The sequence below is a fragment of the Natrix helvetica genome (genome assembly GCF_964273705.1).
Source record: "Natrix helvetica genome assembly, chromosome: 3".
Lineage (NCBI taxonomy): Eukaryota > Metazoa > Chordata > Lepidosauria > Squamata > Natricidae > Natrix > Natrix helvetica.
Genome location: NC_138549.1, coordinates 142372918 through 142395946, shown reverse-complemented (window position 1 = coordinate 142395946; position 23029 = coordinate 142372918). Strand labels below are relative to the sequence as shown.

The 23029-nt window shown below is 36.1% G+C and overlaps 1 protein-coding gene across 5 annotated transcripts in view; it reads right to left on the bottom strand.

Moving 5' to 3' along the window:
- Positions 1-23029, bottom strand: part of TOX2 (TOX high mobility group box family member 2) — a 244244-nt gene that overhangs the window by 112102 nt on the left and 109113 nt on the right. For 3 of the 5 annotated variants that reach the window (XM_081948603.1, XM_081948599.1, XM_081948601.1), the window contains exon 3: positions 3330-3401. The exons of the other annotated variants lie outside the window; for them this stretch is intronic. In XM_081948603.1, coding sequence (XP_081804729.1) covers positions 3330-3401 — 72 coding nt within the window. The remainder of the gene's footprint in view (positions 1-3329; positions 3402-23029) is intronic. 5 annotated transcript variants of the gene reach the window in all.

Here is a 23029-nt window from a genome sequence, read left to right as displayed (position 1 = left end):
AAAATGCTGAATATCAGCAATTGGCAAGTTTCAGGGCAGATTAAGCTTTTTCAATGTATAGATCTACCATGCATAAGGTATGTCTGACCAAAAAAAACCCCAGTTCTACCTGCCCCTTGCAATCAGCTGCAATAAAACAATTCTTTTTGTGTTTGTCTGTTATCACTGCGCTGCATAATGCCACTAACACAGATTGAGGAAAGCAAGAGTTACTTTGGGAATCATCTCCCCTTAGATTCTGCCAAACACACACACACAGCTTATATTGTGTAGCCTCCAGGAGTATTTTGAGCAGCCCCCAAAGGTGATATGTAAACTGTAAAGTTGTGGTAATTCGTTCATTAAATAAATTTCCAAGTGGCACAGATTGTATATATTTTATTAGCAGACCAGTACGATTCAATTTCTTTGAATGTGATCAAAGTTTCTTTCCATTACCTGTAAAATTCATCACCATTAATTATATCAATCATTTCAACATGGCCGTTTATTTTACCATTGTATTATTTCTATTGAATTTTATTTTATAATATTTTGGTGTTTTTTTAAATAAAAAAAAACTGGTAAGATTTAACCTTCATGCTCTTCTAAATGGAATACTGGTCACTGAAGGTAATAACAAATTGAAGTAATGGTGAATGGAGAGGCATGCTAATAACACCCAGAGAAAATCTGGTGCACAGAAAGTTTTGCATGCATGATGTCACTACTCAGATTCCATATGGGTAACCACAGGATGCAAGAGGCCCTCTGCCACCCTCCTGGCCACCTGCCAGAGTGTGTGGAACCCTAACTTTTTTCTATCATCCAACTGATCGCCCGTCTGCTGGGTAGCAAAAATCATATCTGCTGTTTTCCCACTGCTTATACTTCAGAAACAACAATTTTGGTAATGATTATTGAGGAGAGAACATTTTTCTTCTCATCTCTCGCAGCAATTTTTTTTTGGAAGGATCATTATTTCTCTGCCAACATAGCAGAGAAACAGCAAATTTCCTCATAATGGCAAGAAGAAAGGAGTGTCTATCATCTCTTTTAAAGTTCCTGAGTGTGTTTGTAAGTGTAAAGATAGAAAGAGGCAAAAATGGCTGTAGTGAATGGATTATGGGATGTATGTTTATATTGTGCAGCCTTTTCCAGCTGTTAGGACCCAAACTGTTTCAAAACTCCCAAATAGTATCAATGTCACTTAGAGGGATATCACAAGGTTTCTGTTAACATTGATCTTTCTATATGTGGCTTGGAAACATATCATACATATATTATTTTGCTTAAACTCCAAGTCCACTTTTGCCAATACAGTAGAACCTCTGGTCATGACCATAAACTTTGGTCGCAATCTGATTTGTCGTGATCCAAACCTAATTTTGGAAATTTGGCGCTTACAAAAAAAATGTGCCAACGGGGAAATTGGCCGCAAGGAAAAAAATTGTGAATTTTTGATTGGAACACAATTTGGTCGTGGTCAGAAGCATTTTTGACCAGAGGTTCTACTATATGACCCTCCACACACATTAAGCCTGACTTATAAATTTGCCTTTAAGAAGGTATAATTATCTGCAGATCCTTTTCACTGGGACTTCTAAAAGATATACACTGAATTCTCTTCAGGATTTTACTGATGTACTTCTATCTGCTTTTTACTGATACAATTAGTTGACAATTTAATGAAGTATCTTTTTTTCTTCTAATGGTAGTATGTGTTTCAGCCAGCTTTAAAACAATAACCAAAAACAGTAAAATGCTGTGCAGAGTCTACCATTAGTATAAAGTCATAGTAATAAACCACAGATGCAATAGTTCCACTTGAAAACCTCATTAAAAGTTCATCTGCAAAAGCCTTTCTGAAAATATTGCTTTTAATCCTCTCTACATGGCTGCATGAGCCTTTAATCTAAGCCTTTATTTTGTTCAAATCTCTCCTGTTATATCAGCTTCAAAAGCTTTTCTGTATGTAAATGAATGTAAAAATCAGCAGGAATAAAGACAAACTATTAGAACCTGATTCAAGAATGCAGACCTTAAAATCTTTACTATACATATTCTAGGCCTGCAATTCCCAATGTAGCTTTCAAGAACAGCAATATATCACTAGCACCTACTTAGTATCTACCAGGATTCTTGTATCAGATGATTCTTTTTCCATCTCTAAGCATATTGATTTGCTGCACAGAGAAACATATTAGTCTCCATATTATCATAGAAAATTTTTTAAAAAAAGGAAAGATGCAATCTAGCATTTGGTTTGGAAGCATGCCAGCAACTCCCCCCCCCCAAAAAAAAATAGGGGGGGAGAAGTATTACCAGCTACTTCCATTAATTAATTAATTGCAGTTGTGTGGAGTTTCCACACTTGGCTCAACTCTTGAGTACTGGACAAAATAGAAAACAATTAGATGTGAAATAAAATCAAGGTTTCATACATGCAAAAAAAAAAAAAGAAGAACTTTTACTAAACAATATGAAAAGCATCTGGGAATGTAATCCAACACAGCTGGACTAACGGTAGAGAGTCCAGTAGTAGGAAAACCACAAGTGTGAAACCACACTCATTATTATTCCCTTGAAGATGCAATAAAGGACAAGTGTCATACATGAAGGGAAGAAAGTGGATAATAATATATTTTTCTGTCTCTCATAATACTACAATTTAGAATTCTTCCAGGAAACTCAAGGATGGGGTGGGATTTAGAACAGATGAAAAGAAATGCTTCTTTGTACAACACTTTAACAAACTGTGTAATTTATACAATAAGAACAGAGTTGAGCACAGGCTGATTGGGTTGGAAAATGAGACTTGACAACCTAATGGGGGGAATAACCTTATAAAAGTCTACCAGTGATGCTAATTCTGTATTATTTTCATAATAGATAATTTATGATTCTCAGGGCTAGTACAGGTAGTCCCTGACTTATGACCACAACTGGATTGAAAAATGTTGTTGCTGTGCAAGATAGTTGTTAAGTGGGTCACCCCAAATTTTATGACCATTTTTTCCATGGATGTTAAGCAAATGGCTGCAGTTGTTAAGTGAATCATGAGGTTATTAAGCAAATCCAGCTTTCCCTATTGACTTTATCAGCAGCCAGCTATGGAGGTCGCAAATGGCACTCACGCAGCCTTGGGAGGCTGCAATTATCGTAGATACATGCTGGTTGCCAAGCACCCAAAATTTCATCACCAGACCTTAGGGATGTTGCAATGGTAGTAATGGTGTGAACCAGTCATAGTTCATTTCTTTCAATGCTGTTGTAACTTTGAATGGTCCCTAAACAAATGGTTATAGGTTGAGAACTACCAGTAACTGAATGACAAAATGCTACTTTACTTGTGTCCTGCCTGGGAGCTTCCCAGAGAGGCCTCTGTAAAACCACTGGTCTCCGGTGCTCTTATGTACTTCCTGTGGAAGGAAGCAGAGCAAATGGATGAGACAGTCATTCAGAACAATACCGTCCACATTTAAAACCTCTAGACCAAAGATGGGCAATCTGCATTCCAGAGCAACATGTGGGAATTGCAAAATTACTCCTTCTATGCCATTGCAAAAGCTTTGTGACCCCTATCCTCTTTTGCATCTGAATACTCTAATTCCAAATTAATGTAATCTTGTACAAATCTGGCTATTCATGTCATCTCTTGCTCAATAACAATAAAAACAAATCCCTTTTTATGCCTCAGTACTCCTCACGTGTAAAATGGGTAGTAAATGAAAAATCCTTTCAATTCTATAGATGAACAGTTCCATCAAGACAGACATTGTGTGCAATTGTTAATCACAAAGAACATTACTTGGTCAGGCAGGAATTCAAGAAAATGCTCTCCTTAGAAACCTGACAAATATCAAGTGACCCCAATTCTCCGTCATGTCATGTTCACTGTGATTATCTGCTGGGATCCTGGAAGCTTCAGACAAACATTGATTCAAAGAATGTTATTCACAGTTAGAAGGATGGAGATTTTCATCATTATTGGAGGTAAATATTTGCCCTGTCAAATAACATTCAGAACAAATATAAGTTTAAGAGAGAAAGCAGCAGAGAAATTGTTTCTGGTGAACTGCAAGGAAAACAGACCAAGTAATATAAATTCATCTGTCAGTGTAAAATGGAACAGGATGGATCTAACACCCCATTCTGTCTTCTCCTGGAGGTAATTACTGGCCACACAACTTTTGCTGCACAACACTACAGCCATTCTTTCAAAAATTGTATTTTCTATGTGTCATACCATTAATAATAAGAGAGTTAATTAGGTCTAGTGGTTAAGGCACCAGGCTAGAAAATAGGAGAACATCAATTCTAGTCCCACCTTCACCATGAACGTCAGCTGGGAATGCCCAGCCAATTGTGATATGTTCAATGAACCCTACTTAAACTAATCATGGCTTAATGAAATATGAATTCTAGGTCCAGCCACATCTTAAAATCACAGGTATTGAATCGGGGATCATTTATATAAAGACATGTACTTGAACTTTGTACTTTCCGCCACATAATTGTAAAGATTCACAAGGGCCATAGAATGCATCCTCTAGTTCAATACAGGAATTCACATAACATTTATTTGGTTTTACTTTGCCAAACCTATGTATCTTTGAATGTTATACTGCCCACATCTACCTACAACTAATCAACCACCACTTGATATAAATTGCATTATTTATTTCAGGACTTGGAATCTTTATTCTAAATACGATTACACCATATCTTGCCTAACTTCTCAGGGTTCCCTGCTTTGAGGAGTCTAATGTTCTATTTTGAAACTGCATAGAGAAGATTACATTGGTTCAAATGCATGTATTTTTCTCAGGTTCCCATTAATTCTCTGGCAATTCTCATGTGAAGTCGTTGATGAACGAGAAAGAATAGCATAGCATTGTTTTTTTCCACTAAGAGTATTTAGCTGGGAAGTAAATATTCTCATTTGCTGTAAAGGACTGCAGGAGTTTATTGTTTCAGTAAGTGCAAAAGAGGCCATTTTGGGAAAATCATTTTTTCCCCTCAATCCAATATGATATGGCCATGTGTGTTTCCTTCACAATCTGGTTGAACAGCCTCACAGAAATAAAAACTCCTGCCTTTCAAATCTGAGAATAATAAAGCAGCTATTTCCAGAACCATTCAAAGTGACTTTCACTGGAACTTTAATGGGGAATTTGAATTGAGTAACTGGGATATCAAGCTATAGCAAAAGATAATAAATTGTAGCCTTTTAAACTGCTTCTCCATTTCCTCTCCTGGTCTTTCCCCCATCCCCATTTTTCCCAGAGCTGAAATCCTGTCAAATATAGTAGATAGCATAGGACTATAATTTCTTATTATGTGTACAGCAATTTTATGAATTCAGTTGGGAATGAAATGCAATTTTGTCAGACTTGTCTGTGTTCATAATGACCAAGTCAAATTAATCATTGTGGAGAATAGTCCCGTGTCAGCCATTCAAGAGATTTTTTAATAGAATTTTTTCTGATTCATGTCTTGCAGTACATCAGATCTGTAGTATTGCACCACTTCTAAAAATCAGGGCAATTATAGCATCTTGTTGGCTTGTCATTTTCCTAGAATAAAAATGTCCCTCCAAAAGTCACACGGTACATAATCCAAAATGAAAAACTAAACTTTGGTTAGGCTGGATTTAAGATTTAATGTTTTTAGAAACTCTCATTTACAAGGAAGAAACAGAGTATGGAAAACAGGCAATTGTAGCAATGGGCTGCTTTGGCATAGCACATACCAACTTTATGTAGGTGATGTCAATTCTTGCCTTTCATTATTCCATAATAGTTAGGGGATGCCATGACACAATTTGCAACCAAGTATTCAGAAAAATCCCACAAAAATCTCAAGAGAGACTTCAGGAAACCCTTGATTTCCAGCTTGCAATTACCACCAAAACAAATGTGCCACATTTATTGTATCCTGTGTATAACAGCAGTTATGTGGCTGAAGTCCAGTAATCAAAGAATGAAGAATCTTGCTGTAATTCTCAACCAATATTTTCCATTTGTATGTCTGATAAATATAAACATTAGAAGAACAAAAGGGAGACCCAGTGGAACAGAATCATTAGAGATCACTACCTACAGCACATTTAAATTTCATACATCTCAGAGCTTCTTGGCCCTTATTAGAATTAATGTTATTGGTCTCTTTGGTTGAACAAATAAAAAATAAATGTGATGCTTTTTCTCTTTCTATACGGTATGCCACCTGTTGTGCCATGATCCCAATTTGTTTTAAATCAAAATCTCATATAATATCTAAAAGAGAAAATTCTGGGAAAATATCAGTTTAAAATCTTAAGCCAGGATTCTACCGTGGTGGCGCAGAGTTAGAATGCAGTACTGCAGGCTACTGCTGCTGACTACCAACAGTTCAATTCTCATTAGCTGAAGGTGGACTCAGCTTTGCATCTTTCTGAGGTCAATAAAATGGGGTCCTCATTGATGGAGGCAATATGTTGACTCTGTAAACTGATTAGAGAGGGCTGAAAAGCACTATGGAGCAGTATATAAGTGCTATTGCTGTTGCTAATATTGGCCATTCTCTTTTTAACACTCCAGATATAAGCTACTGATCCAGCCTAGTATGGTTCAAATATTATATGTGTAAAGGTTAGTTCACACCAGCATTACACAAAAATTCAAATACAGGGACTATACAAATAGACATTGATGAAGCAAATTACACCGAAAAGTGTAGTATAACATTAAATGTAATATACAAGAGGTACACTAGATTACTATTAATATTTTATCCAGCCTCTTCACTAATAATCCTTTGCCAATTACTAGCAGTCTATGGATTGTAAATTGAAGTTTTCTTGAAAAAGATTTATAAAATAAACCCCTCATACCTTCAAAATGTATGAATACAGAAGAGTAATAATTAATCTGTGCAAACATTAACAATCTAAATAAATTGAAATGCCTTCAGCAAGCTTACAGATGAGTAGTCCAGAAGCTAATTCATCCTTTTGCGAAGCATATTCTAGACGTGGGAGATGGGTGGGTGGGCATTGCAAAGAAAGCTAGAGTTTCTAAATATTATCAATAGCCCTATCTAGAATGCATCCAGAATTAAACTGGATAGTTTAATTAGGGGGCAACAAAGGGAAAATATTTTCAACCAGTAGTGGTGCACTCTTATCCACTATCACCATCAAAACTTCTAGGAGGTCTTCAAAATTACAACGTGCATTTTTGGAAAGTGGGAAATCTATACAGAACAGGTCAAGTCAGATTGTTTATTTAAATTGTTTTGGATTGAACTTTTACCAATCAATCCAGAGGTAGTATCCAGCCAGTTCTGACAGGTTCTGGAGAACCAGTAGCTGAAGTTTTGAGTCGTTTGGAAAACTGGCAAATAGGCTGGCCCTGCTGCTTCCTAGCTGATCTTCTTTTGTTGCCCTGAACAGGTGAACAGAGCTGGAAAGAAGATTAGTAACCTCCCCCCAGGAGTGGGGAGGGAATGGGGATTTTGCAGTATCCTTCCCCTGCCATGCCCACAAAGCCAAGCCCACAGAACTGGTATTAAAAAAAATCGAATCCGACTCCTGAATCAATCCAATATAAATCCCAAACACTACCTAATTGTTGGCTCAAGATTTCACAGTATCTCTGACTTTTGTTTTAAAAGGCAGAGTGTTTCAAGTACAATTGTGCCCACATTATTATGAGCTCCACATGTTCTAATGATCTCTCAAAACAGCAAAATGGATAAAAATAAAACCTGAGTCATTCTACAAATCAATGGCAAGATTGTCTGAGCTATAAGGACCAACTTCTGGAAATGATTAACAAAACTACTTTAGAACTACTAAAAATATATCTTTTCAAATTCAAATCCAGAATGACGACATGATTAATTGCACTGAATATCAGTGAGATCCATCCACTAAAAGAACTATCAGTTACACATTCCCTTTATTCAATTCCTATTACATATGCTCCAACAAGGTCCATTTATATGTCCAAAACCAATTCACAACTCCCCTCCCCCCCAAACATCATCAACAAGAAAAACCTTAAGTTTTGTAGGAACTAGCATTCAGAATAGCATTCAAAATATGAAAATTACATGAGCTCTGATATTCAGAAATATGCTCTAGAACAGTTTTCCTATTTGTGGTATTTCAACTACCACGTCTTTAATAAACAAAAACTGAAATTTAATTCAACTTTTGCAGTTGAATTTAAATGTACTGACAAAGAAATAAAGGGAGAATCCTGGATTGGGGCTGGAAGGCGAAAGAGAAGCTGTATGTTCCATCTCATATTTGGATAGACCAGGTTGCCCTGATAGACCGGTCTCACCGGAAAAACACTTTTGCAGTTAAAATTCAACAGATCTGCAGGGCATAGAAATTCTTTTAGATCCAGTAACCTCTAAGATTGAACATTTTAACTAACAGTTCCTCCAACTTGCTTTCTGCAGGTTACGAGTCCAAGAAAATCTAAATTCTGCCAGTGTGCAATTTTAAAAAATGTCCATATATAAATCAGTATCATTCTCAGTGACAAATTGAGTTAAGACTATGCCTTCTCATATGCTAGCAAATTCAATTCTCTTTAATCCCAATTTATTTTTTTGTCTCCAACAAATCAGATACATTAATCCCATAGACAATTTATGACACTGGAAGATATTATTCCAACAAAATAATAGCCTTTTCTCTAAGTCATCATGTCATATACAGTTGAATTCATCCCAGTCTCGCAGCATTTATACCATTTGCAAAGCAAACTCCTTTTTGTCTACCCAGAAGCAGAAAAGACAATTACAATCTTCCTGCATCCCACTTCCACTCTACAGTACTACTTTTCCTTCAACATTTGATGGTGCCTGATTAGCACACTGTAGTAGATCTCAAAGGAAACTTGCATAATGTGGCAGAATCTAGCACCTCCCCCAGGGTGCCCAGCTGCTGCAGAAGCAATTTCACAGCTCATCATCCATTATGAGATTAAAATAATTTTTTCCTCCCATGAAGTATTAATAAATTGTGCAGGCAGCTCAGAGTTAATGCCATTTACACAAATGGTAGTGAATCACCCACCTAGTTATTTCTTAATGGATTGTGTCTGTGCTGCTCTTCTTATCCTGTAATTTAAGAAACCAAATTTGCAAACCAACAAAGATTGGGTACTTGTTTATAAATATTTCCCTGCATTACCACAAGGTGGCTTTTATTGCAGAGGGACTGTGTCGGACAGGAGTAGCGGGCACAGAGAGACCCACAAACAGAGAATAGATGATTTAGCAGAGTCCTACAGTCAATAAATAAATCCATGGCACTTACTGTAGAACAACACCAACACATTCATGTCAATCGATACAAGAAAGGAAGTGCACTTATAAAATGAAGTCTAATTCCATGTTCACATCCCGTACAGAATTCACTTACATTACCTTCTGGGGGCAAAACTCACTGAAGCAGCACTGATATAATAGAGAGTCCTTCAAACAGACCAGGACGCTCGACACAGAGTTGTTGCTAATAACCCATGTTGTTGTATTATTCCACAGTGCCTGTATCTTTATACTTTGAACTTGCAACATCAGAAAGGCAGTCTCTAGTCATAAAGAACAAGGAAAAGCTAGGTCCTTTTTTAAACACATTGGCTACCCTTGCAGTTGTTAAGGATCTCTTCTTTTTAAAAATGTTAAAAAAAATAGGAATGTTTAGAAATTTTGTAAAAAAAAAAAAAAAAGACTTCCATAGCAGCACTGCTTGGACTCAACCTCAGAATGTTAAGCAGAAAGTGAAGACAATAACATCAAGAAACAGAAAGAAAATAAGATCCCAGCACTAAATAAAGAGAAATGTAACATCATTTAGTCTTTTCCAGAAATTGACTTTCTCATGGCCAGTTCATGCACTCAGCACTCTTTCACCCATTTCATTAAGTCCTGCTATGGATTAATGATAGACTCAGCAATTTCATTCACTATACTAGAAAGAAAGACATTCCAAACCCATGATTGTGTAACAATATTACTAGGACCAACCAAACTGACAGAAAAGAATGTTTAGGCTATGTTCAGACTTTTGTGGCCAAAAACAATTATGGTCTTTACTTTCCTCTTTTTTGAAAACAGATAATCTTGACCCTTCGTACAGAGAAATACAATTATCACTGCATGTATTTCCATGTGGTTGGTATTTGCATTAATGCCATGAATACATTAGAATGAGGGTTATCTTAGCCAGGGCATTTTCATTGCTCAGCAGTATTGTTTCTTTTATTATGATCTCAGCTCCTATTGATCTCAAGTATAACATACAAATATAATATATGCCTGCCTATGCATATAGGCATATGCACTTTTTGTTCTACTGCTTTTATTTCTTTCTTTTTTACTATTGTTTTATTTCCCATATTGTCTTATGTTATATTAAATCATAATACACACTTAGCTAATAAAGGGAATGAGTGTTTTTCCTCTTTCAAGGAGGGCTCTATGTGTTTTGGGTACAAAGGAAAAAATGTATTGTATAAAATATTTACCAATGATAGCTCAGTTGTAATACTTATTTATTTAAAACTTTTATATAGCTTCCCATCTTATAACAAACTCCTGAGAGGCTCCCAATCAAAATTTTAAATAACATAAAAACCTTCAAACTATGCAAGGCATCATACTGAAAGTAGTGTTAATATCTGTTTGTTACTTGCCACATAGTCTTCACTTTCAAAAGTAAATATTGAAATCTTACTTTCACTTTTCAAAGCTTTACCAATATGCAATTCTTAGTAGAAACATAAGAGTTTGAATAAATATCCCTAAATGTCTACCAAATGTATCACAAATTTGAGAACTGCATAGGATTTTGAATGGGAAAATACTATAGAACTATATTCTAATTCCCAGTAAAAATGGCACATTATACCAGTCTGAAAACTGGAAATTACAGTCCTAATGCTTTTGCAAAACATTTAAACTGGAGAAGGCAAGTATGTATTTAGAATTCCAAATATGTGCCAAGAAATTTAGAAACAGAGAAAAACAAGACTCACCAACCTAAAAATGTTTTGACCAACCTAAAACTGAGATTAAAAGTGCACTTCAGAGTTTATATTGAAGATTTTATTTGCTTGTAAATACTTCCAGACTGCTCTCTTATACACTCTATTCTTATTGTGTTGAAAGTAGTGTTAGTAAAGGAGAATAATTTTAGTACAGGTTTGAGCTTGGTGCTCTCTGAGCTTGGTTGTTTTCTTGGAGATGTTTCATTACCGAAACTAAGTAACACCATCAGTGCTAATCTTTGGTGATCAAACATCTGCATGAAAGTAGTGTATTAATTCAGCCATCAAATTATACAATTACTAATAACAATATAGTAACCAGGAAAATGTATGCATTATATATTTAAGCTACTAATACACAGGAATATTTACCATAGATTTCAAAATCACTTTCAGGATATTAAGTCTATGTAAATCTAGCTTGAACAAACCTATTAGAGAAATGCACCATGAGATGCATGCTGAAAATAGAACTGTGAAAGAAATTGAGTAAGATGAATTTTGAGTAATATAGATCAGTTTCTTGACTTTATATATAACTGTGGAAATATGTCTAGAGTAATGATTCCCAACTCAATCAACTTTTTCTTTTAAGCAATGTAGTCCTTAAAATCTTTGGAAAATCAGATTAGTCAGATGGCATCTACATGATTATTAAAAATAATCTCTCTCATTCTCCACTTCCATCTCTTTCTCTCTCTCATGTTATTTTTGTACCTACACCAAAGAGTATCTGCAATATCATACAGACTACCAAAACAACAATCCTGGCACTACCGTTTGGGAATTGCTGCTAATGTACATACATTGCTTATTACTTGCTATTTTATTTCAGGAGTCTAGTTATATATTTTTCCATAGGCTTATTTTTTCAGATACATTATTTAATTGCTCTGTTGGTATTTTCCCACCTACACAGATGCAAAAAACATCCTTTTATTATTGGAATTTGCATAAGATTTGCTTACAAGGACATGTATTTATGCAAAAAATGTATCTTCACATGTACTGAAATATAGATTAAAATTGGCATTCAGTGATTCAGGAAACCAAATATTCCAAATATTTTGACAAAATAAGCATGATTTTCATCTCTCAAGAATGTTCCTGACTGCCAAGAATATAGGTCTTCTGTTTCTTACATTCCTCAAATGTCATACCTCTGACATTGGATGGTAACTGGTGCAGAAGTTTTGAGGCAACATAAAAATGATTGAAATGAGGAGCAAGAGCAAGATCAATGCCCTACTACAGAAATTATATGAGGTCGTGTGAATGTGACTGCATATTTGTTAATTTATTTACTGCTTATCAGCCGCTTTAATTGGAACAATCTCCAAGTGAAATATACACTCCATCCAGAACAAGGGCTAAAACAATGCATTAACAATTCTTAATCATTAATAAACCTTTTGCATCAATAAATATATATATCATCACAAACAGCAGAACAGCAATATCCACTTCAGATATCCACTTTAGTCCCTATAGGTTTTCTAGAACAACCGAGTCTTCATTATCTTCCCAAATTCCCAAAGGGTGGGAGATGCTGTATCTTGTTTATAATCTTTTTTTTAAAAAGGCTTTTATATACATATAAATTATTTCTATATATAAGGTAATGAGGAGCTGTCAATTTTCCCATCCTGCAATAGTTCTCTCATTAACTGCACAGTGTCCCATGTTTTTGAGAGGACTATATGAGAAATATAGACGTCTGTAGAATATATGGATGAGCAAGCACTATTCCTACCCATGTAAATGTATAGAAGGTTAAGTCTGGTTCGCCAAATCATAACTTTTGTTGAAAGATAAATGTATTTTATATGAGAGTTTAGATCTATGTAGTTTTTTTTTAGATACATCCAAAGAAGCAGCTGTAGCTTTTCTCAGAATGAAATAATTATCTCTCCCACTCCTTCCCTTTCTGATCCAAAATAGTAAAACACAGAAAAAGTCTGTGTTAAGTCTTTCATATGTGAATTATTAAGCTTACTATTATGGATGGATGACAGAATTAGAACAAAATGAATCTGTTAGGCTGTCATTAGTTTTAACTGTTTAACTCTCTCTTGCTCACTTTCGTTTGCTCTCAGAAAAAGGAACAAATAGAAAAGAAAAAAGAATACACATACACTTCCTTCTTTTAGCAAGCCCTGTCAGATAAGTATCACCCTCCTTTTGTATAATGAGGGACAGGATTTATCATTGCTATAGGAGCAAAAGTAAACATAGCACAGCTGTGCCTCCCAAATGGCTAGCCGAAAGCTTTACATTATTCACAAAGAAACACCTCATGCTAAATTTAATTACCATTTACAAAATCAAGATGAGCCCACATTGCTCTCACACACAAAGTGCTCTTTGGAGTCTTGTCAGCAGCAGCCCTGCACACAGAGCATAATCCTATCTCCATGCTACACAGACAGAGCTGCAGGGAAAATGTTCAATCTTTAATCATGGCACAAAAAGCTATGCTTTTGTTTATAGTCATTTGAAATTCTTTAAATAAAGTCTAATAGTTCTTCCCCCACCCTCTTTTTCCTCCCCAGCTTCACCCATTCTATAAACTTTCAGGGATATCTTTATTGTTATTTCTAATTTTGGAGAAAAGTAACATTTCCTGAGATTCAATTTCACTCATAATTGTTGGAAGGAAACTAAATTGTCCACTGTAAACAGTCTGTGTATTGTGTAAAATGAATCTTTATTACAGTCCAATGGGAATTCTAATAAATTTTCCAGTTCCAGTTTTTCCTTTATTCTCTTTTTTAAAAAAGAATGTAAGCTTCTTCTTTTTTTACAGGATTATTAACATCAATTCAAACATTCTGCAGAAGAGATCTGAAATCTTTCCATACATAATATCACATATACAGATAGTTATATTTTAACAAACGATTGCAACCATTCTATCATTACTAGCTCCATCCTTTTTCTCCGGCAGCTTTCTTTTCTGGAAATTAGAATGGTTTTTCCATGTGCTTGAGTGCATGCTTAAAGTCAATGATAAAAAATACCTCATTAGTTTAGTCTGGCAAATGCAACGCTGTTCAGTACCTCCCTCCCCCCCCCCCATTTATTCTACTGCTACAAAATGGAAGGTAACTTTCATCAGGCTAGAATTAATAGTACAGTCTCCAATCCTTTTTAATTTTGTGGTTATTATATGTAAAAAAAAATCAAGAATCGAGCTATTTCGAGCTAATTAGCTCTCATCAGCTAGCCATACCCTTACTGGGATTTGAACCTGGGCTGTATTATATCTTAGGCAGGAGTCTTAGCCACTAAGCCACAGGCTCGCCTCCTTATCAGTTGAGCCAGGGAAATAAGACTCCTGCCTAAGATATAATACAGCCCAGGTTCAAATCCCAGTAAGGGTATGGCTAGCTGATGAGAGCTAATTAGCTCAAAATAGATCTATACTAGTCTCCCTTTATTTATTTATCAGTACAAATACAACACACACACGCACACACACACACACACACACACACATATTTGTGTTACAACCCCTGGTATGCCCAAATATGGGAGGAAGCTCACTACTCCCCCTTTCTGTCCTTCGGCTCATTACAGAAAACCATCCAGGCAGAAAACCATATTTTTTATTTTTAATGTTGCCTTTTTTATATTTGTGTTGTATTTGTGCTGATAAATAAATAAAGGGAGACTAGTATAGATCTATTTCGCTCTCATCAGCTAAATCCCAGTAAGGGTATGGCTAGCTGATGAGAGCTAAATAGCTCGAACTAGATCTATACTAGTCTCCCTTTATTTATTTATCAGCACAAATACAACACAACACACACATACACAGATATATATATAGTAAACTGTTATGTTTGAACATTTAATACAAAATACTTGCAGAAACTCCTTTTTCTCACTAATACTCTGTAATCTTCATAGTAATTAGAGCTATTGGTTCCCTAACAAAGGAAGCAGAAAAAGACAATGCAATATGAATTTCACTCTTTGCTCAGATTTTAAGTAAGAAAAACCTAAGCTATCATTTTGCTTTTGTATCAACAATAAAGTTCTTTGATGACTGGTGAAAGTTTACAGTGTAAATCCAATCGTATACAAACATTTTTTTTAAGAGGGAGCAACATTGCTAACAACAGGATTTTTCAAACTATGATTCAGGGAATCCCAAGGTTATCTGAGAACTTGATGGCTTTCTATAAGGGACTATGAGAGGTAAGGAGAATAAAGTTCATTCAAATGTAGAGGGCATTCGTAGCAATTTCTGAGGCAATGTGGGGATTGTTCTTGCACAAAATAAAAATAAAAATGCATAAATACTGAAACTGGCAGCAAAATTCTCAATTGTTTTAGCAGTAGCAATAGCACTTAGATTTATATACTGCTTTACAGTGCTTTACAGCCCTTTCTAGGAGGTTTACAGAGTCAGCGTATTATCCCCAACAATTTGGGTCATCATTTTACCCACCTCAGAAGGATGGAAGTCTGAGTCAATCTTGAGCCTGGTGAGATTTGAACTGCTAAATTGCAGGCAGCTGGCAGTCAGCAGAAGTAGCCTGCAGAACTGCACTCTAACCAATGTGTCACCCTGGCTCATGCATATGAGCTTATTTTCCCTATATGTTTCCTATGTGGGCAGGTTATAAGGCAGTGATGGCTAACTTTTTTTGTCTCCCGTGCCAAAAGCAGGTGAGAGCAGGAGTGTCATGCGCAGGCATGCCACACCCATAATGCTATGCACACGATCCCCCTCTGGGTGCATGTGCGCACAACCAGCACTCCACCCCCCCTGCTTTTGGTGCACTTTTTTCACCCTCCCCAGGCTCCAGAGACTTTCTAGGAGCCTGGGGAGGGCAAAACCAGCCCCCCTCCCCCCCAGGGGCCCTCCAGAGGATGAAAAATGGCCCTATGAGGGACCCGGAAGCTTGGGAGCCATTTGTTAGGACATGCAAGGCGTTGCTCTGTCAGCTGACTTTGGCCTTCTTTTGAGGCCGTTTTCCGCCCTCCTGAGGCTTCCTTGAAGCCTCTGGTATGCGAAAAACTGGCCCTATAGGCAAACTGGAAGTTCAGGAACGGACTTCCTGTTTGCTCAGAGGGTCGTTTTGACTGTTCCGGAGTCTTCAGGGAAGACTCTTGAAGGTCCCTGAAGCCTTCGGAGCACTTTTAACAACCCTCCGAGCAAACCGGAAGTGACTTCTGGTTTGCTCGGAGGATCATTTTGACTGCTTCGGAGGCTTCAGGGAAGCTTGCTGGAGGTCCCTGAAGCCTCCGGAGGGCTTCCAGGGGGCGAGGGAGGCTGTTTTCGCCCTCCCCATGATCCTATAAAGCCTCTGGAGCCTGGGGAGGGCAAAAAAAGCATGCAAAAATGGGGTGTCGTGCCTGTAGTGCACACATGTGCACAGGGGGGGGTCACACATTGTATTATGGGTGCAGCATGCCTGTACACGACCCCCCTGCGCTCCCCCCACTTATGGCACACGAGCCAAAAAAGGTTCACTATCGCTGGTCTAGATAGTGACCATTGACTCCAATTATGTTATCAATGAATAAACCCAAATTAAGGGACTTAAGAAATTCTTGTACTATTGTAGCATCTTAAATGATCTGTAGCAATGCTCTTCTAAATGGCAACCCCCCAAAAGTCTAAAAATGAAAAATCTCATTAAATAAAGGCTGATTACAGGATGTTTGTAGTTTAAGGATTCTTTTTCTGATTCCTAATTTTGTATTTGAAGGATAATGGTGGCGATGTGGCAGAAGCAAATGTGTTCTCCGTTTAATCCTAGATAGGATCAAGATAAACCATTGTGTGAACAGAAAATCTATTTCCTTACAAGTCTGCTGTCTGTATAGAAGCAGTTCTTAATATGGAACCACAATATTACTTTCCAATGTCTGAAAAGTTAAAATGCTAAGGACAAACTTTTAGAAACTTATTTCTCCCAAATCTATTAATTCTGCAATCATAATTAAATCTCACAAATATACTTTTCAAGGAGATGGGGAATGGATGCAAAAATTAATATTGGAACTCCATTCTCTTAAGTCAATTTTCTTTGCTAAGTCTTCTTCCTGTTTGCACAGGCCTCCATCCAAACACTAAAGTGGACAATAAGGCTTTCCTGTTTGAAGCAAATGGCTCCCAAGTAACCTCTTACAGGCTAAGTATCCTGTTGTGAAGAAGGAATAAATATAAATATTTTAGTGAGGCAGATCTTAAAAGAAGTGAGGAAACTATTGAGATGGTAGGTTAAAAAAAATCAAATATATATTTAAAGGGATTTTATTTCAAAATAAAATTTAAAAAATAGAAGTTTAAAAAGTGGGAGAGAAAAGAGGACACCTCACATAATAAGAGTGTAAAGAAGTAAACTGATTTCTTTCAGTATTGATATATTGTAAAGGTGCCTAAGGAGATATCTAGCATAAAGTAACATAAGGAGAAGCTCACTGTTAAATGGGTGTATGTTATATAATTCCAAATATACAGTTTTAAACCTGATGACAGCCTATGTAATATGGTTGTTAAAGTAATGGATTAAGAGTAGAGGCACACATCTCATCTTCCCTTAGACATGGAAGATAATAGCAGGATGTTTTTGAGCCAGTCACTTCCTCTCAACCCAAATTAGCATCTGCAATAAACCAGATTGAACCCAAATTGCAACATGTTTTAATAAGCTTTACTATAAGTGTCAGGTAAGTGCAAGTGGACACTGCAACTAGCAGGAGAAATGCGAAATAGGAGAACAATAAGTTTATCCTAAGGTGCCAATACTGAAACAACAGCAATGATTAACACAACTATTTGTCAGAATTATCTCAGAAATGTCATTATGTATCTGTTTCTTGACAATCTCTTGAAACAAGAGTGTATACAACAGACACTTTGGGAACTAGAAGGGGAAAAACCCTAACTAGTAGAAATATCAAGGAGATAAAAATAATTAGCTGTATTAAGCATATTTTAAGCATGACATTGTATGTTCTTCCTGAAAATGACTATTTCTCAGCTATAATGGTCAAAGGGAAAAGTAGAATGCAAAAATCTTGAGACCACTGATCATTAAATTCTGTAAATGAAAGTTTGAAAATTATCATGTGTGATTTTTTAAATATACTGTATGCACTCACATACAACACACACTATTATAAAGAAATGCATACATAAACAGAGAAGTAAAAGACATTAAACAAATAATCACAATATTGTTCATAAATAAGATGGAAAGAACAAAAGCTTAGAAATCTTTTTTTAAAAATTCAGATTATTTGAAAAAAAACCTTGAGAAAAACTATTCCACATGGTGAATCATTCCATGAGATTTTGTTTAAACTCATTTTTATTAGATTATTTTTTTTCTTCGTAGACAACTACATTTCTGTTAAACAAAATGCATACTACCTTCCACCAAATTTCCCACTAATCTGTAGCATGATTTCCCCCAAATATTTTACTCTGAATTTGTGGCCAATTAGCTTTTCATTTTTGCTGTTTAAAGTTTTGGAAAATATGACTGTGAGAAAATCTTATCTCTGATTAATAACCTGTATTCTGTATGTCTTCACTGCTTTAAATTAGCCATTAAGTCAAGCGTGACTATAAATAATAGTCCTCACCCTTTTAACTTGCTTCAGTTTTTCCTAGTTCTGAGAGAGTCTTAAATAAAGTCACATTTCTGACACATAGATTTTGGTTGATCAGAGCCAATCAAAATTTGTGGACCATGATATTAAACATTTTTTAATGTTTGAAGAGGTGTGTGTCCCTCTCTTTCTCTCTGGAGCCTGGGGAGGCCAAAAATGGGCCTCCGGGGCCTCCGGGCTACCTGGTTTTGGCCTCCTTAGCCTCCAGAACCACAAAAACGGGCTTTTGGCTTCCCAAGGCCTCTGCGCGTCCCATTTTTGGCCTCCTTGGCTTCCAGAACCACCATGCTGCCTAAAAAGGGGCCTGTTTTTTGGCCTCCTGAGGCCCTCGTGTGCCCCATTTTGGCCTCCTCAGCCTCCAGAAGGTGTGGGGGGGACTGGCGGGTAGGTGGGGTGATGTGGGTGGGACAGCCTCATGGTCCCGCGTGGGCCAGATTAATGGCTTCGGCGGGCTGTTTCCAGCCCACAGGTCATTGTTTGAAGACCTCTTCTGTAAAGGTTGGGAAACTCTGATCTATACCAAAAAAACAACTTTTAGCATCGTCTTTCTATTTTCTTACTTTCCCAAACTATGCTATTTTACTGCATCATAATAAACACAGGAGACACAGACCTATTCATTTAGGCTCCATCAACCATCATGGTAAAACAAAGACTAGTACTGAGACATCCATGTTTTTACTACTAAGATTTTCATTATTTTCAAACTAAATCATAGTCTTCCTGGTTCAGTGCTTTAACAAAAGCTTTTGTCAGACAGGAGCTCATGCAAAATTCAGCTGCCTAGATCTTCCCTTGCACTCATATTCAGCTCAATATTACTCTTGTTTGAGGGTAAAATGATATATGGTGAGTCTGTATTCCATTACACTGAATATAACATTATAGTGATTATTTCAAAATGGCACACGAGAGTACTACCATGCATCATGCTGGGAAAGGTGTTTAATATTAATCACTACATTCATTATAGTCCCTTGATACAGTACTTTCTTGTATTTATTCTTCCAATGTTGCATATTCTTTCTATCATCTATCTATCTATCTATCTATCTATCTATCTATCTATCTATCTATCTATCATCTATCTATCTATCTATCTATCTATCTATCATCTATCTATCTATCTAATCTAATCTATCATCTCTTCTCTCACAGAGAGAGCGAGAGTTGTTTAAGAAAAAACTATGATCAATAATAGGATATCTTCATATATAAGTCCAACAGAAAGAAGCAGAACTGCTCACTCATCCTTCTTTGAAATGTAGGCTTCATTTTGCAGTAAGTTTATTTTTTTATAAATATTAATATTAATTGAAGGCACTTAAAACATTATTTTCTATCCATTCCATAATCTATAAAATTAAATGAGACTAGACAGTTTTGCAGATGATCATCTTAACATTTAACACCAATTCAAGTCTATTTATTCATTTACAGTATTTATTTACCTGCCCTGAAGTTCTGGGTCAGCTTATTATTTTCCCAATCAGGAGAAACGGCAACAGGTTCAATGACTTGCACCACTATTCTGGTTCAATCCATGTAAACATATCAGCATCAGATTTTAGATTGATAGATAATTTTTTACGACAAAGACATAATACATTCATTGTCTCAAATACACTTTCTCACATTGTTTCATTGCCCTATTTTACAATCTTTTTTAGAGAATGCTTCCTTTTCCCCTTATTGATTTTCTTTTCCTTGGTAAAAATCTCCAACTGTGGGATTCTTGCAATTAGTCCTTTTATATTTCCCTTGAGAAATGGCATCCACTTTCCTTCAAAATTAGGCAGACAATTCTCTAATCCAGGAAAATTGGATTCATTTCCCTCCAAAATCATGCCTCAGGAGCTACTTATGATTCTTCTCCATATGACTGGTTGTGTTAATTAATGGTGTAAGAGTTGACATTTGAACATTGATCAGAACAAATTGCTAATTGTATACTGTTCAGGATGGATAAAAACTGACATTTTTTTTAAAAAACATGGATTTTTAAAAATTTAAATTGGATTTTTAAAATTTAAATTGGATTTTTTTTTATTTTTATCAAACTTATTTTAATAAAATTCTTTTGGATTAAAAATCTAGATTTATTCAAAATTTAGTTTATTCAGCATGAAATGGAGCTTAGCTATGCAGCATGAGGCTGTATATTCTGCAATATTTGGACTGCTGATGAGTCAACAACGGGTCAGAGGAGGGGCCGCTGGGGACAGAGATGACAGTTGCTCTTTAAAAATTATGATTTAAATTGAATTGATTTAAATCAAGCCATTTTACTAGTGATTTAAATTGTGATTTAAATTGCAATTTAAATCAATTTGATTTAAATCAAATCCACCCTGATGTTGTTCAGTCTTTATTAACTGACTTTTAAGTAACTTTATACAACAAAATATCCAATTAAAAACTATGCATAGCTTTAGGATAACATATCACACTACAACCATTTCCCTTATGGTATTCACACATAGCATATACCATATTTTTAGGAGTATAACACCCTAAAAGAGGGTGAAAATTTGGGTGCGTCTTATACACTGAATAGAGCATTTTTTTGCCTCCCGAAACTCCGCCCCCTTCACCATTTGGCCTCTGCCGCCCAGCAATTTACCTCTTTGCAGCAAACGGGGCTTGCAAGGCTTCAATAGGCTATATCAATCCCTGCAGACTGAAACAGCTGGAGATCGGGAGAAATTGAAAGTGAAACTTGCTGTTTGCTCCACTAGGCAATTGCTGGGAGCCAGAGGCAGATTTTTTTTTCTTATGCTAATCAGGCTGTTTGCTGCAAGGAGGTAAGTCAACAACTATAAATGCCTATAGAATGTTCAGATTATTAGAGTTATTTTTTAAAGACTGCTTTATTATTATTCTAGACAACTTAACAAAATGAAGAAGCTTTTTAAGATAAATGCTTGATCTGAAGAGGCCCAATGCTATTGTTTTAAAAAGTGCTATTCTTTTAAATAGCATAAAATAACTATACTTCCACAAAGCACATCAATTTTAACTGCATCTGTACAAGTATAGTCTGAAATATAACACTACAAACAGTGTATATTGTCTGTACTGTTTGCTGTTTGTTGCAAGGAAGCAAATTGCTGGGAGGCAGAGGCAGATATTTTTCCCTTGTTTTGCTCCCCAAAAGCTAGGTGTGTCTTATATGTCAGAACGTCTTATACTCCAAAAAATACAGTAGATCAGGCATTTATGATGTAGAAAAGACAAATGTGATATATTGATTAGTTTGAGATGAATTAATATGTGTAAATCTTTACAGTAGCCAAACACAATGCATGAACAATATAGGAGAAATAACTAGAGAAATTGCACAAAGACTTTGACCACAAGACTGGAAAATCTAACTGCCTTCTATTAGCTGATTAATCTACCTAAAGTGATTGTTTTAGAATGAGAAATATCAGGAGAAAGCCAGAAAACCATTATTCTTCCTTTCAATGTTTCTGTCTTTAAAACAATGGGCCTTCTCCTATGCTGCCCCCAACTGAATCAACTACTATTGACCATTCTTTTCTCTTTCTATGCAAAGGAACTTTTGCTAAAAAAAGTTTTTTTTTAATTTACCAGATATGGCTCAACAGAAGAACATAAGCAGAAGAACATAAACTTGTTCAGCTAAATAGTCATTTTTGAGCATCCACAAATTAATGTAGGAGCGTGCTGTTTGTTCTACTCTAGTATATTTAATTCTAAGTCATTCCTTTCTAATGTATAAATTGTATAAGAAGCTTTGGTGTTTCCTCCTCATAAATTACAGCAAACCACTTTACATTTATTTGAAAACAGCTAATTTACAATACAATAGCTGAGTTGGAAGGGACTTTGGCGGTCTTCTAGTCCAACCCCTTGTCTAGGCAGGAAACCCTATACTGTTTCAGACAAATGGCTATCCAACATCTTCTTAAAGACTTCCAGTGTTGGGGTATTCACAACTTCTGGAGGCAAGCTGTTCCACTGATTAATTGTTCTAACTGTCAGAAAATTTCTCCTCAGTTCTAAGTTGCTTCTCTCCTTGATTAGTTTCCACCCATTGCTTCTTGTTCTACCCTCAGGTGCCTTGGAAAATAGTTTGACTCTTTCTTCTTTGTGGCGATCCCTGAGATATTGGAACACTGCTATCATGTCTCCCCTAGTCCTTTTTTTCATTAAACTAGACATACCCAGTTCCTGCAACCATTCTTCATATGTTTTAGACTCCAGTCCCCTAATCATCTTTGTTGCTCTTCTCTGCACTCTTTCTAGAATCTCCACATCTTTTCTACATCGTGGCGACCAAAACTGAATGCAATATTCCAAGTGTGGCCTTACCAAGGCATTATAAAGTGGTATTA